Raw genomic sequence first — 16308 nt, forward strand, 5'->3', positions numbered from 1 at the left:
AGGCCATGAAACTCAGTTTTATGTTTGTCCCATCCTTTGGCTCAGGTTATTATTCAAGATGGAAAAGACTCTGCAGTTTTTCTAACTGGTTGGTTCAAGTACAGATCTACCCACTCAATAGCTGGGTGGCGGGGTGTGGGGAGAGTCGCTTCATTAATTTTTTCCATGATGCCTAAGAAGTGACTTGACTGAGAAGGCACCTCAGAAAAGAAGTTGCGTCAGCTCAGTGACTAATTCAATTAAACAACTTGCTTAATCTTTTTCTGCTTCTGGATTAGTTTTTACATAGAAGTAATCAAGCCAGGCACGCTGGTGCACACCTGTAGTCCCAGAGGCTCAGGAGGCTGAGGAAGGAGGATCGTGAGTTCAAAGCCAGCCTCAGCAACAAAGTGAGGTGCTAAGCAACTCAGTGAGACCTTGTCCCTCAATAAAATATTTTAAATGGGCTGGGATATGGCTCAGTGGTTAAGCCCCTCTGGGTTCAATTCCTTGTACCCCCCCAAAAAGAAGTAATCAAACATTTTTTTTTTTTGGTGCTGGGGATTGAACCCAGGGCCTTGTGCTTATAAGGCAAGCACTCTACCAACTGAGCTATCTCCCCAGCCCCCAAACATTTTTATTATTATTTAAAAAATAATAGCAAATCTTAAATGAAACTGCTATCTTGTATAATGTAATGATCCCCTAAGATTTCAGAGAGCTTTTGGACTTCAGTTATCATCTGTACCAGATCTTTAGTACCAACTAACCAGCAAGCTCCTACTATCAAGTGTTCTTAGTGGTGTCGTTGGTAACCGCGAGAAGAGAGTAATCACTTTCTCTTTTTCTTAGGAGCATTTCCTAATGGGGATTATAAGTAGAAATGTCTCCATTTCGGGCATGCATTAGAACTCCCATTAAAAATGAAACAGAAATGCCTCTAAACCCTGCGTGGCTTGCCTTTTTTATCCCAGAGTGATCAGCCCCCTGAGATAATCCCTCTGGCTGTGTCTGTATCGGGAGTGGGAATTTGTTCATCAGATTTGTCCATCAGATTCTCTGTGGCCAGCATCTGGCTCCCCAAGCTGGCTCGAACCCACGGTGTTAGTTAAAAAAACCTGCCCTGTTGCCGAGTAGGCAAACCCTGAGGTGCCTGTGACAGCCAGACACGGCCTCAGAGTTCACACTGGTCCTAGAGTCTACCATTGTCTCTGTAGAATCACTGGATCCTGGGTTCAAATCCTGATTCCGACATAACTGCTACAGGACGTTGGGCCAATCACTGGAACTCTCTGCACTTCAACTAACTATTCCAAAAGAAGGGGTAGTAACAGGGTGGTGCAGAGATGGGTTGCGAGGTGCCCAGTGCTGAGCTGAGCCAGCACTGGAGATGCTGAGTGGCTGTGTTAACATTTAGCATATTGAGACTTGACCTTTTTAATGTCTTAGCTTTTAGGTGTAAATCAATGGCCAATCTATTCTTAAAAATTAATGGGGGCTGGGGAGATAGCTCAGTCGGTAGAGTGCTTGCCTTATAAGCACAAGGCTCTGGGTTCGATCCCCAGCACCAAAAAAAAAAAAAAAAAAAAAAAAATTAATGGACAGCTAGAAAATCTTATATTTTCAGAGGGGTACCACTTAAACCTTAATATATATGTATGTGTAAACATGTTTTCTTTTTTTAGACCAATTGTATCTGAGAGAAATGAACTTCTTATTCAGTTTTTATCAGACTTAAGTTTAACTGCAGATGGATTTATTGGTCACTACAAATTCAGGCCCAAAAAATTGCCCACAACAACAGCAGCACCTATTACCACCACGTTCCCCGTAACCATGGGTAAGTTTTTCTGTTTGGAAGTTTCATGCAAAAACCTTAGGAGTATGAAAATAATTCTTTTGGAGTAGAAAAACATAAGAAAAAGATACTGGAAACTAAAATAATTGACAAGGATGAAAACTTATGTAAGAAAATAACATTATTAACCAATAGCTTTAAACCCTCATCTAAGAAAATGGCGACCACATAGAGTTACTAAGGAAGCCTATTGTATGCACAGAACTTCCCTTGTTGGCATTTATGAAAGTGTGGTTTTCTTTCTTTTTTTTATTCAAAACATTTTAACACATAATCATACATATACGTGCAATACAGTGTGATATTTGCTGTGGTATATAATGTGCAATGGTCAGGGTAATTAATTAGCATTTCTATTTCCTTAAACAAGTATCATTACTTTGTGTTGGAAAACTTTGAACTCACCTCTTCTAGTTCTTTATGAGATATGTAACTGCTGTGAACTAGTCACCGCACTGTGCTGTGGGATGCTAGACCTTATTCCCATCTCACTGTAAGTTGGTATCCCTCAGCTGACCTTCCTCTATCCCCTCTCTCCTATCTTTCTATGAGTTTTTTTTTTTTCTCACTACATAAAATCGTATTTTAGGTTAAAGTTCTTTCTATTCCTGACAATTTTCACATCTACAAATTTTGATTGCGGATTTTTTGCTTCTCAGCAAAATGTCATATAAATTACATTTTTTTCAAATTGGAGTGAATCAAACAAATATTCAACATATTTCAGAAGCTGACTGGGAAATCTATCTGGTCTGGGACATAGCCTAAGAAACGGAGAGGCAGGAGTAGGTCCCCGTCTATAGTCTCTACATCCTGCAGGCTCCACTCACTGGAATCTCAGGATTCAGATTAAATATACAGATCCAGGAGCAGAGGAAAAGGGGGGAAGCCTTAAGGTCTCAAATAGGCTGGAATAAGCCAGCTTTGTTGCCTCCATATTCTGCACCCACCCTGGGTCCGGCTGACCTGAGCAGACGGTCACTTTCAGGCCCGGTTTCTCTGGGAACTCCTCCAGGGGCCACCTTGTGGCCTGACTGCGCACTGCCTGGTGTTACTTTAGTTACTGCTCCAGCTGGGCTCAGCAGGCCTGGCGTTCTTGCTCTTTTCATTGCTCATTGAAAAGAAAAGGTGGTTCTCAATCCTAAACTTTCTCTGAAATTTCAAACATAATTATCTCCTAGACATTGTGAGACTCCTGGGCATTTAAATGAAAGCATATCAAATTCATTTTTATCACTGTTTTCTGCCTCTAAATGCTTCTCTACCTGTTTTCCAAGCATACGCGCGTCACCAGCAGCCACATTGTCTTCCTTTGTCTTACTTTATGATATAACTCTGCCGCCCCCACAGGCCCTGTCATTGTGCCATTAAATTTACTTTTCCCAGCTGTGCTGTCCAATATGGCAGCCATGACGAAGCACTTGAAACATGACCAGTGACACCCGAAACTAAAGGTTTTATTTGTTTGTTTTTTGTTTTTTTAAATTTATTTTTATTGTAAACAAATGGGATACATGTTGTTTCTGTTTGTACATGGAGTAACAGCATACCATTTGCATAATCATACATTTACATAGGGAAATGATGTTTGATTCATTCTGTTATTTTTTCCTTCACCCCCACCCTTCCCACCCTTTTCCCTCTATACAGTCCCTCCTTCCTCCATTCTTGCCCCCCTCCCACCCCCCATTATGTGTCATCATCCGCTTATCAATGAGATCATTTGTCTTTTGGGTTTTTGAGATTGGCTTATCTCACTTAGCATGATATTCTTCAATTTCATCCATTTGCCTGCAAATGCCATAATTTTATTCTTTATAGCTGAGTAATATTCCATTGTATATATATACACCACAGTTTCTTTTTTTTTTTTTTTTGGGTGCTGGGGATCGAACCCAGGGCCTTATGCTTACAAGGCAAGCACTCTACCGACTGAGCTATCTCCCCAGCCCCACACCACAGTTTCTTTATCCATTCATCAATTGAAGGACATCTAGGTTGGTTCTACAGTCTGGCTATTGTGAATTGAGCAGCTATGAACATTGATGTGGCTGTATCTCTGTAATATGCTGATTTTAAGTCCTTTTGGTATAGGCCGAGGAGTGGGATAGCTGGGTCAAATGGTAGGTCCATTCCAAGTTTTCTAAGGAATCGCCACACTGCTTTTCAGAGTGGCTGCACTAATTTGCAGCCCCACCAGCAATGTATGAGTGTACCTTTCCCCCCACATCCTCTCCAACACCTATTGTTGCTTGTGTTCTTGATAATCGCCATTCTAATTGGGGTGAGATGGAATCTCAGTGTACTTTTGATTTGCATTTCTCTTATCACTAAAGATGGTGAACATTTTTTCATATGTTTGTTGATTGCTTGTAGATCTTCTGTGAAGTGTCTGTTCATTTCCTTAGCCCATTTGTTGATTGGGTTATTTGTATTCTTGGTGTAGAGTTTTTTGAGTTCTTTATATATTCTGGAAATTAGTGCTCTATCTGAAGTATGAGTGGCAAAGATATTCTCCACTCTGTAGGCTCTCTCTTCACATTGCTGATAGGGAAACTAAAGTTTTGATTTGATTTTAGTTATTTTAATTTGAAAGCCTCTCAAGGCTAATGACAATCATCCTGGGCAACCCAGCTCCCCTTTAGAGCTTTATTTTCAGGCCCTGCCCTCTCTCTCTGTAAGCTCTGGGTATTTTGGTTTTAATCCTAGTGTGGGGGGAAAGCTGTGGGTGGGTTTAAGCCAAGTTCAAGATGAGCTTTGCATGTTATAAAGATCACTGTAGCCACTGCGGGATGAATGGATCGTAGGAATCAAGAGGATGAACAGGTTCTCTGGTTGTCCAGATGAACTGTGCGAAGACAAAAACAGAGATAGTCAAGAGGCGAATGGGAGATGGTGACAGGCCTTGGTGGTAGGAGGTGTCAAATGGCACCTGAGCCTCTGGTTTGTACAACTGAGGCATCATGCAGAGGCCAGAGAACGGGGTTTGAGGTGGGGACAGACAGTCTGCACCCTGGTTGGGTTTGAGGTGTCTGTGAGACACTCATGTGAAGATGTCATGCAGTCAGACTTACGGACCTCTGACGAGGAGCCATTTAAGCAGTAGATTTACAATAAGAGTCATCGACAGGTGACACAATAATCAAGAATGAGAATCCTAGGAAGAGTTTGCAAAAGGAGGAGAAGAGTGGGGAGTCAGCCTCTAGGGACTCCACCTTTTTAAAGAGGAGGATGTGCAAGCAGAGAGACTGACAGGGAGTGGCCAGGGAGGAGGGTGGGGAGGCAGAGGCACTGTCGTGGACAGTGAGTCACATGTTGATGAAATTCCATCTCGTGGCGGGGAGGCGCCTGGAGGCCCTGCGAGCATTTTGTAAGTGGGGCCGTGCGGCAGGAGCCAGACAGAAGGAACCCAGGAGCTCGTGAAGCAAGGAAGTTGAGACAGTAAGTTCCAGCAACTCACTGCAGTTTGCCCTAAAGGAGCCAGAGAAGCCTTGAGAGTTGACCCTGTTGACGGTGATGGTGATAACGACATTTACCGGTGACAAGTTCTGCTCCCTCTAATGTTGAAGTGTGAACACTAGAGAAGCAGCCAAGGCAAGCAGATTAAGCAGGTCTTATTTAAAGGTAATAATACAGACTTCCCCTTGGAGAGAGAAGGGGCCCATAGCTGATGTTCTAAAGTCCCAAGAAGTAAGCGCACTCTCCATCTTTTATAGTTAAGGTCTCTTTTGTTCTCCAGTTCTCTCCCCCTTATCTCTCCTTCCTGTGACTAGGCCTGGATTTGCAGGTGGGATGGGGCAGGGGGAGGGCCAAAGTGGTTTGGCCAGGCAAGGGCCCAGGGGGCATTAATTCACAGCTCCTTGCCTGTAGTCCCTGACAAGGGCAGGTGAATTTGGTAATCAATGGGCTCTGGAGATCCTTGACATTCCATTCTCCCAGGGGCAGTCTCCAACTTCCAGAGGCAGATGGCTTTCATGGCTTCATTTCCTCAATTTGACCCGATCCCTTATTTCTACACTAACTGCCTGTCCCCAATTCTGGCTTCAATGGGAGGGAGCAGCGAAGAAGGAGAACATAAAGGCAGGCGAAGGAATAGATTGAGAAGGAAGCTTTCTATAAATGAGGGAGGGTCTGACTCGAGAGGACCCACAAAGCCATGCCAGACCCGAGAGGGGCAACCTCCCCTCAGAGGAAGGAGAGAGAAGGCTCAGATAAAGAGGACTCAGGGATTTGTTGACGATCTGGAGGGTGCTTTTTGCTGTGACTTCTGTCCTCTCTGGCAAATAGACAAGGTCACCTGTTGAAAAGGAGGTGATCCGTGAGAGAGTGGAGACTGGCGAAGGCCCATCTGCGCGCTCAGCCGTCCGGGCGGCTCTCCTGCAGCATTCCACAGGGCCGAAGGATGAAGGGAGGGGAGTCGGGGGCTGTCAAGGAGTGTGGCACCAGTGGACTGTGGAAACCAAACCGGATAGCTCAGCAGCAAAGGCAGGCCAGGGTTGGCGAGAGAGAATCCGAGGGCTGTAGCCAGCATCCATAGACAGGGAAGAAGGTTGCCAAGAAATGATCAGATACACAAGCTTGAAAGGGAAGAGGCCACACTGGATAGCAGGGTATCTAAATTTGAGAGGCTGGCAATGCGTGACTTCAGCACACGCATCTGGAACTGAGTGTTTGCGATGGAGAAGGAGCAGGGCGGAGGTCCTTATTGTGGATGAGGACAGGGGACTGAGGGATCATCTGTGGGGAGGGTGGGCCACCAGGTTGCAGGGGCACATGGAGAGGAAGGCTCAGAGCCCACGGCCAAGTCTGAGAGAGGTGGTAGGTGACTGTAAGACGAGGTGGGTGGCGTGACTTAAAGGCAGGAGAAGCTGGGACCCCCCAGAGGGTGATAAGGAGCAGCACGGGAGACCCACCCACGCCCAGATGTTCTGAGGCTAAGGAGCCGGTTTCCCAGGGATGCTCTCTTTCACTGGTAATGCTCTTTGTTAGTAGAGTACAAATTAAGAATGAATAAATAATAAATTCACAGAGGAGTCAGAAGAACATATTGGAAGGGCAATATTACATTTGCAGAAGTTTATCCAACAAGCACAATTCTGTTGTTTTTTGCAATTCTGTTTTGTTCTTCATAGCATATTGTCACACATAAACCAATAATTAGCACATATTTTTAAAACATTTTAAAGCTAATAATGGGGATTCCCTGTTTTCATTTGGTCAACCCAGGGTTTCTCAGCCTTGGCACTATTTCCATTCTGGACCAGATAATTCCCTGTTGTGTGTGTGGGTCCCACCGGAGGGTGTTTAGCACCATTCACTAGATGCCATTAGCACCCCCGAGTTATGACAACCAGAATGTCTCCAGATATTGACATGTGACAGGTGAGAACCACTGTGTTTATCTATCTAGTTCTACTTTTAAATTTGCTTCTCAGTTCTTAAGATCCGAATACCCAATTCCAGGCTCAAAATAAATATTTAGTGAGCACTTGCATCTTATTACAGGCATAACACTTTACACATGAGCAGCATTTCTAAAACCTTGTACCCCTCCCATTTAGGTGATTGCTTTTTAGTGCACCAATAAAGCTCCTTCCATTCCCAGGGGAACACTGTAGGATTCCTTTTGTAAAATGAAGAATTAAGCTGTATTTTATGAGTTCCAATTTGTTTTGCCAGGTTTTTCTAAGCAGGGCACACACAGAGTGTATCTATTTTGGGTTATAGTAGTGTTAGTTTTATATCAAGGAAGAAGGGAACAGAGCTAAATTTGGGTTATCTTTGATCTCAGGCTTAAAATTCAGTACAGGGTATTGAGTTGCCCTGAGGAGATGAGAGTAGCATGAAGAATTTCTTCTGCACGGTTTATAATTATTCCATGGCAATGACAGATCAGTGACTCAGGGAGAGAAATGGTTATTTTAAATGGAGATTCAGATGTAAACCTCCAATTACCCTTGAGTTCATTTTCCTGACTCTTATGTCTTTCTTCTTTGAATTAAGGTTTAAAACCCACTGTGGCTCTGTGTCAACAAAAGTGTAGACGGTCGGGGACTCTGGAGAGCAATTATTGTTCAAGCAACTTTGGTAAGAAATGTTTTTTTAAAAAATTCTTTTCCCTTTAATCAGAAACTTGAAACTGCACGCTTACCCTCCAGGGACTTCCCATGAACTCAACGGTGAAGGCCAGTGGTACTGTTCATCTACCCAGGAAAATGTTTTCTTATACGCGAGCGCGTGTTGACTTGTGCTACTCAAACTGTTAGATTTTACAGGTGAGAAAAATAAGCATTCAGAAAATGTGCTTTTTTTCCCTCACAAGTATATAATTGGACTCTTGGTTTGTGTCATGGCCATCCTCTGTGTTGTGGCTGAGTATTTCTGGAAAGACCAGAGCACTCTCTTCCCTCACATACTTTGCACATACCAGGTATTTTTTTCACACATCTGTAATTCAAGTTAAGAACATCAGAAACACAGCTAAGCTGATATTCATCAGCTGGCTTCTCTCAGAAGACATTCAAGTATTTCCTCTGTAGTGCGCTTCCAAAGTACCAAATTACGATGTGGAAATCTGAAGTCCATTGGAAACTCTTCTGGAACCTGAGGAGATAGTATTTAGTAATGACTTGGAGTTTCTAAGAGTTTTTCCCATCTGTGAAAACTACTTAGGAGCAAGATACTAAATTTGGCTATATTGGTTATTTTAAAAGGCAGCTTAAAAGAAAACATTTAGGAAGCTTTATCAAGAAAAGAGAGTTGGGGCTGGGGTTGTGGCTGGGTTCGATCCTCAGCACCACATCAAAATAAATAAATAAAATAAAGGTATTATGTCCATGTACAACAAAAAAAGTGTTAAAGAAAAGAAAGTTGCTACAGCCTGAATTGTTTTCCCAAAACAAAGAGTCTCCCCAGACTTGCCTTGCCTTTTCTGGTGCCTTAAAGTGGTAACGGTCTGCAGCCCAGATGGGCTATATGGGAACGAAGGGATGAAGATACTGAAGAGCCTGGGTCCTAAATCTGGTTGCACTGTGCCTGCTGAGATTCAAGTAACGGCACTAAAACAAAAACAAAATAGCACCAGGTGTCATTTCTACCATATCTAGGTTAGTCCTCTGTAGGAGGTGGTTCAGGAAATTGTCCTCCCTGTGCCTTGGAAACCACCTGTTACACTTGGTTACAGATTGACATTTTGCAGTGACCACTCATCACCAGGAATCAATCAGAGGAAGGCATGATAAGAATCCCCGTCCTAGGTGCTTGGTGCACTACATAAGCACCAGGAAGTGCTCACTTTGTCCCCAAGGGGCCATGTCAGCTCAACTTAGCCCACTGATGGTGATCTGTGTGGCACAGTGACTGAATGTTGTGATTAGTGGTCCAGGTGTTCTTAGCCAGGGTGGGCGACATCCCCTGGGGCAGTTTTGGTTGTCACAATAGCTGGGGAGGCTACTGTTTTTTTTTTTTCCAGGCAGGGACACAGCTGGTAAAAGTATCACTCAGTGCCCTATGCCACAAGGAATTGTCCCCTTAACTCCTAAAATGCCAACTGCATCCCTCGAGAAAGTGTCTTTCTCTGTGTGGCTCAGAAGAGAAACTTTTCTCTCGAATCACAATGGAAAAAATGGAGTTCTATATAATGAAAAGCAACTGACTTGTGCTAGAATTATTTTTACTTTATTTTTGTTTTGTTTTTAGAGCAAGAAAGTTTTAAGTTGTACCTCAGTTTTATACTTTGTTAAATGAGATAAATAGGGTAAGTAAGAAAGAGAAAATGAAAGACCCAGATAAAGACAGACTTACTGATAATTGGGAGAGCGATGGGGCTCCATGGGATGTACAGAAGTTCCAGGAGGGAGGATAGCTGTGGGGAGACATGGCAGGTGTCACCCACAGACACACCCCGCTGTCTCAGACCCCCTCCTCTTAGCATGGTATCCTCTAGTCATGGTCTCGTCGAGCATTCACAAGCAGAGGCCATGAGCATGTCCTTTATTTGGCAATTGATCTACATGTTGGATAAAACATTTTAGAGTCCCCATCTCAGTAGACTGCTGTGTATTTGGGTTTCTCTCCTAGTTGCCACCACCTAACAACCAGGGTAACATTGTATGGCCCTTTTTTACCACCTGAATTTTGGCGGCAAATACAGAATCCAGTTCGAGAGTTCAGCGAGGGCCTCTTCTTTAACATCAAAATATTCCATCTCTGAAACTTAGAAGAATGCAGAACTGCTTTCCATTCCGCTTGCATTTGCCTTCAGTGTCGTGGTCCTTCACGATGTCTCCTTCTGCAGTGTTAGCCGGCACCGTTATCACAACCGTCACTCGAGGTGGGAGTCTGCATGCCACAGTCTCAATCATCAACATCTACAAAGAGGGAAGCCTGGCCATCCAGCAGGCGGGCAAGAACATGAGCGCCAAGGTCATCGTGGTCTGCAAGCAGTGCCCGCTCCTCAGAAGAGGTGAGGAGGGAGAGAAGCGCCGGCTTTCTTCCAGGGCGCTCGGAGGCAGAGAAGGAAAGGAGAGAGCCTCTCTGAGCGAGTCGTGGATCTTTCCAGGCCTGGCTGGTGTAGGGAAGTAAAATCAGGGCTAATATATGTCCACACCTGGTAGAGAAGGAAGTCTTTGGGACCAGGCAGAATTGGGCTGTCATCCCAATCCTTATAACCGGTGGAAGGAGATGAGGTGGTGGAAATAAGGAGTGAGTCTGAGGAGCATCTGAATTTGAATCAACAGAGAACAGATATGGAGAGAGTAGTTCAGGGGAGAGAGATTTTAGACGACTGCACTTTAGGTGCCAATACTACATTTACAGGGAAGAATCTAGCCAGCAACGGGAAATGCAAATTGAACTTCAGCAGAGAGAGGTATATTGGGGCTACACTTAAAGATCTGGGGATCATTTGTACAGATAAGGACCATTAAATGCATGGATAGGAATGAATTTATTGAGAGAAATTATGGAAAAAGAAAAGTTACACCAGAGGTAGAGGCACATGACCTTAAAGACTTTAAACCAATTTAAAATTTAGTTCTTTGATTTATAAATAATATATGTTTCACAGTTTTAAAATTTTTAAAATAAATAGAGAGGCATATAAGATAAAAAGTGAAGCCCCTTCCCTTTCCCCAGAGGTACTATAAAAAGTTCCTGACAGAATGTTTTCATCTCTATAAAGCATGAGCTCCCACACTTACATGAATGGGATCCTCCTATACAATTTCTACTGTAACTTTTCCTCACAAAAAGTAGCCAGCCACACCAATGTATAAAAAAAAAAAAAAAAACCAGTATAACAAAGAGTACTTCTTAAGTACTTTTATATACCTAATTTTTTGCAAGGGACTATTTCAGTGCAAGCATGTGAACCATCTGCTTTCAAGAACTTTCCATAGTATCTTTACATAACTGCACAGAGAACTCTTTCCTTGGAGCGGTAGTGACATCTGGTAGGTACTGTGACATACCATGATTTCTGAGCCTAATCCCAACTTAACCCTTTCCTCAGTCTTGTCATATACTTCTTCCACAACCAAACCACCCCTCCGTGCTGTGGCCTTCCCCCACAATATTCACTTCAGGGAAGCCTCACTGTGTTCGGATTGTTCACAAGAGGCAGGAGGTTGGCAGCCTCTCCTTGAGTTGACATCTGCAGAAAAAATAGCAGAGGCTCTATAAACCATGATGTTTCTTGCCAGAAGAGCCAGGAATAGCAGATAATGCACAACCAGATTCTGTAAGGTCTCCTAATGCTGCTGACAGTCCAGCCTTGAGCTGCCCAGCCTACCAAGTTAGGTAGTCAATTAGTTAGGTAGTTAGTTAGTTCTCTTTTATATACAGGGGAGAAGAGTGGACTAAGGGGGAGGGACTAGGCACCTCCTGGTGACACTTTTTCACAGGACTCTGAATCTTAGTTCAACTGAAGCATCTCAGCTGAGGCCCCCGTCTGGAACTAACTGAGCTGGACTCATCAATGTATTTAAAAAATAGGATAACAAATAAAAGTACTTTTTAGTACCTGTTTTTTGCAAGGCACTGTCTGAATGCAAGAAGCATATGAACCATCTGTGCTCTCAGGAAGTTTACACAGTAGATTCATGTTTGACACCAACAGAAGAGAGTGGATCACTAGTTGCCAAATGCCAGAGAAATCCAGACACATTATGGGACTATGAGAGGCCACCTGAAGAAGGCCCATCACGAAACACCAGAGGCCCTTTGAGAAAGGAGAAGCTTTCATGTTAACCTAGTACATTGCTCATAGTAGGCCTTAGGGAACTACACCAGGCCTGCAGCACCTTCATACAGGGTCTTCGTGTTAGCAGAGCTAGAAGATGTTACTATTGAATCTAGACTTTTGCTAATGAGAGTCTTAAGCTAGATTTTATCCTAGAAAGAATAAGGGTATATCATTTTATAGGAAAGAACTTTATCCAGAGGTAAGTTTTAGTCTAAGTTGTTTCAGAGAACACACATAAAGAAAACAATTTATTTTTGTATTTTCTTTCTTTAGGTCTAAACTACATTATTATGGGCCAAGTAGGTGAAGATGGGAGAGGCAAAATCATGCCAAACAGCTTTATCATGATGTTCAAGACCAAGAATCAGAAGCTTCTGAATGCCTTAAAGAACAAGCAATGTTAACAGTGAACTGCATCTACTTAAGCTGCACTCTGTCGTTGCCTTTGAAAGATCTTTTTTCCCTAAGTAGAAAAAGAAAAAAAAAAAACCAGCCATACATTTAACTGAACATTCTGAAACAGGGGACCAACCAACTCTTCACAGGACGTAGGTGTGAGGCCTCCAAAGCTGCTGAAGGAAGTTCAGAGCTGTACCGAGGAGCAGAGATCTGAGGACCTGTGACTTGGCACGGTGACAGGAAGCTGCAGGCATCAAACATTGACAGCTTGGAAGCAGTTTATGTATACATCTTGTAAAAGGATATTTTAGAATTGAATTGTGTGAAGATACAAAAAAGATTTTATAGTGCAATATTTATAGTGATGTTTGTTTTACCTTCAAGCATTTGCTGAAGTGTTACATTCTTCTCTTGCATTTTCAAATCAATGCTTAATAAAACATTTAAAAATGATGACACAGCAGCCATTAATGTTGTTCTTATAAAAAGTGGGACAGTTAAAAAATCCCCTTCGAGCAATAAGAATATTATTTACATATGTTTGTCTTTGTATTAGTTTACACTTTGTTAAAATAGTTAAGCATTCTGAGAATTTTAGGAACTAAATGGATCAAATAATGTCAATAGACTATAATTTCTCTCTGCAGAAGCAGAGAATATTAGAGCTGGAATGGTGTCTCTCAGGCATCTAGTCCAAACTCTTTCATTCTATAAATGGAACAGAAGCGCAGGTGTAGTCAGTGGCTCACCCAGGGCACACATCTCCCAAGAGACAAAGCAGTCATTGCGAAGTCTTAATTCCAAACCCAGTGCCCTCGCTGCTGCAGCAGAAAGCCCTTTTAGCCTGATTTGAAGCATTTAGATACCAGATTCTAGTACTTGGGCTAGTATCTGCTAGCATAAATTGGTCTTTTACAGAGCTTGAAATTAGAAATGAGCCTGATCTCCTTACCTGTTCACACCCAGGTAGCTGGACCAGGCAGAACCAGCTAAGATGCATTCTGCCATTGCTTTTTAAAAATTTATTTTCACTTAGTAGTCCAAGAACTGTGAAAGGCCTCCCATCATTCACACAGCTGCTTAAAATGTAGCTATACCTGAGGTGGATGTGACAACCAGTCTTCCAGGAAGTGCTGGTCAGGATATGGAGGTGGGGACAGTCATTGTCCAAGAGGGTAGAAGGAGCATTAGTGATGAACAAAGACTTGGGTCACAGAGACTCCCATGGTAGAAGCAAAGTTTTAGAAATAAGGGAAAATATTATTTTGGGTGAAAACAATAATTACCAGCCCTGGGGGGTAACTGGACATTTAAATGACAGCAAAATATAAGTTAAAAATAAGAATCCCTATTTTGGCAGAAGTAAGCAATGCCTATGAACTGGCTGCCAGGGTTGGAAGCTGTTCCTAAGCTCTCACACTGAGATGCCCATCAACTCCTGACTCATCCACTGAGGAAGTAGGTGAGCTAGAGAACCCAGCAGACAGCTGAGTGGTTGCTTCACTGGCTAGGGCCACCTTCTAGAAAAACACCTCTTCCAGTCAGGATGTAACCATGAACTCCAATGGATTCCAGCCTTCCTTTTGAGAATACCTGTTATTTCCTTTCAGATTACTTGTTAGGGGACTTTGGAGTGATTACTTAAGATTCTGTTTTCTCTCCCATCTTCACAGGATCTTTGTACTGATGCATCACAGGCAGCAGGTTTAAAGGTACTGGATTCCCGCATTGCCAGCAGAGACTGTGTTGGGTCTCTGAGTGGGGCTGAGGTACAGTAGGGTAAAAACTTAGAGAAGTAATCCAAACTCTTCATCCCCCCATTGACATCTTTGACACAAGACTTACAACTGGTTAGGGAATCGTGGTTAAAAGTATGGCCCTGGTTTGTTGTTCGTGTTTCAACCCTGAGACCAAAATACCTGACAAGAACAACTGAGAGGAGGAAAAGGTTATTTTGGCTCCCTGTTTCAGAGGCTGAGTTCATGGTCAGCAGAATCCATTGCTCTGGGCCTGAGTGAGGTAGACCATCATAGCAGGAGGGCATGATGGAGGAAAGCTGCTCAGCTCGTGGCAGATGGGAGAGGGGGAGCAAGGAGCCAGGGACAAAATATTAATTCCCAAGAGCATGCCCCCAGTGATGTACTTTCTCCAGCCACACCTGTCCATGGTTACCACCCCGTACAGTAGTCCTTTCAAACTGTTAATCCATCAAATGAATTAACCTGCTGATTAGGTTACAGTTCTCATATCTGATCATTTCGCCTCTGAACAATATCTATCATGTAAGACTACTGGGTGACACCTTATATCCAAACCCTAAAACTCGTCTTTTGATTCAATCACTCAAAACAGAGATGATCAAGCTGTATAGTAAAGCTGTTCTTTCTGGTCCAACATCCATTCCATAACTTCTGATATGAAGTCATTTATTTTGACTGCACTTCAATTTCTTTAGTTATAAATTGAGGAAGTGAAATGAGATGCTTTCTGGGGTTCCAAAGTTATTTTCTATTAGGAATTCTTTTTAAAATTTTGTGTTATGATTACACACAATAGCAGGATTCATTGTGCTCTAGCTATATATGCAAATACCATAACTGGTCACTTTCATTACTGAAGTATCTCCCATTCCTCTCCTCCTTCCTCCCTAGTCTTCTTCCTCTACTAGTCTCCCTTCTATTTTTATGAGATCCCTTTTTTCTTCCTTTTTTTTTTTTCTGTCTAGTTTCCACATATGAGAGAAAACATATGACCCTTGACTTTCTGAGATTGGCTTATTTCACTTAAAATGATGTTCTCCAGTCCCAAAAACATGGGTCATTTTACAAATCTGCCTATCACCCTTGCACAGAAGCCATGCTAATCTTGTCTATATTGTTCCAATTTTATTATACATGCTGCCAAAGCAAGCATTTGTTTTTATTTTAATATATTTATATTTTGGAAATCAAATACATACACATGAAGAATGAATAGGTGACCAGACTGATATATCACAAAATGTTTCAGATTTATAAATAATACTCATGTGTTTCAGGAGGGTCTCGATAGCTCAATTTTAATCCTTTGACATCAATTTGATTCCTAAAACAAAAATAACAAGAATTATACAAATTTCCCAAGTCTTTCAACCGTAGTTGAAGGAAACTTACCTTTTTTTCCCCTTGAGGTAGGGCAGTGCTACCAACATCCAATGATACTTTCTGGACTACTGAAATGATGTGAACTAATGATGAAAATCTTTTTTAAAGTCCTAAAAAAAAGTTATTAATCAGAAAACTCTCATGTGAGTTAAGTAACATTAATCAGAGACTCCTTTTGCTTGAATTCATGGACATGTTTGTGTAAATGCAAACAAACAAAAAAAATTTTACTGAAGTATTCTAAATCATTTATATTAAGAGAGAAGGATAAAAATATTAATTTAGGACCTTGATAACTCAAATATTTACACTAACATATTTAGGGTAATCAAAAAAGATTATAAATATAGTATGAAATTTTAAAACTAGCAGAGGGGAAAAACATTAATGAAGAGAAATAGGAAAAATGCAAGAAAACATGATGGTGCAATACAATGTATCAATAATTTTAGTAAAACAGTTAAAACACAAAAGTAAAAAGTCAAAGGCAGACTAGATTAGGGGGAAAAAAGTCCAACTATAAGCTATTTGAAGGAGACATCTAAAACAGAAAAACTGAGAGGGGATAGAAAAAAACTTCACGAGGAAAACATTAATACTAGAAAACAATAGACTTTAAGAGGGTTATAAAGAGATACAACAATTCTAAACCTGTATGCAGCTAATTATAGCCTTTAAAACATATC

General features: G+C 42.0%; 1 protein-coding gene and 1 non-coding gene across 3 annotated transcripts in view; one reads left to right on the forward strand and one right to left on the reverse strand.

The window, feature by feature from the left end:
• Pcolce2 (procollagen C-endopeptidase enhancer 2) overlaps positions 1 to 12615 on the forward strand; it is a 59312-nt gene extending 46697 nt beyond the window's left edge. For both annotated transcript variants that reach the window (XM_047563072.1, XM_047563071.1), the window contains exons 6-9: positions 1665 to 1819; positions 7841 to 7924; positions 10134 to 10301; positions 12354 to 12615. In XM_047563072.1, the coding sequence (XP_047419028.1) occupies positions 1665 to 1819; positions 7841 to 7924; positions 10134 to 10301; positions 12354 to 12484 (538 nt within the window). In that variant the 3' untranslated portion in view covers positions 12485 to 12615. The remainder of the gene's footprint in view (positions 1 to 1664; positions 1820 to 7840; positions 7925 to 10133; positions 10302 to 12353) is intronic.
• Positions 12616 to 15285: 2670 nt separating this feature from the next.
• On the reverse strand, positions 15286 to 15392 carry LOC124993904 (U6 spliceosomal RNA). Its single transcript, XR_007110416.1, has one exon. It is a non-coding gene; the product is annotated as a U6 spliceosomal RNA (small nuclear RNA).
• Between the last annotated feature and the right edge of the window lie 916 nt (positions 15393 to 16308).

Source organism: Sciurus carolinensis, chromosome 9 (genome assembly GCF_902686445.1).
Source record: "Sciurus carolinensis chromosome 9, mSciCar1.2, whole genome shotgun sequence".
NCBI classification, from domain to species: domain Eukaryota; kingdom Metazoa; phylum Chordata; class Mammalia; order Rodentia; family Sciuridae; genus Sciurus; species Sciurus carolinensis.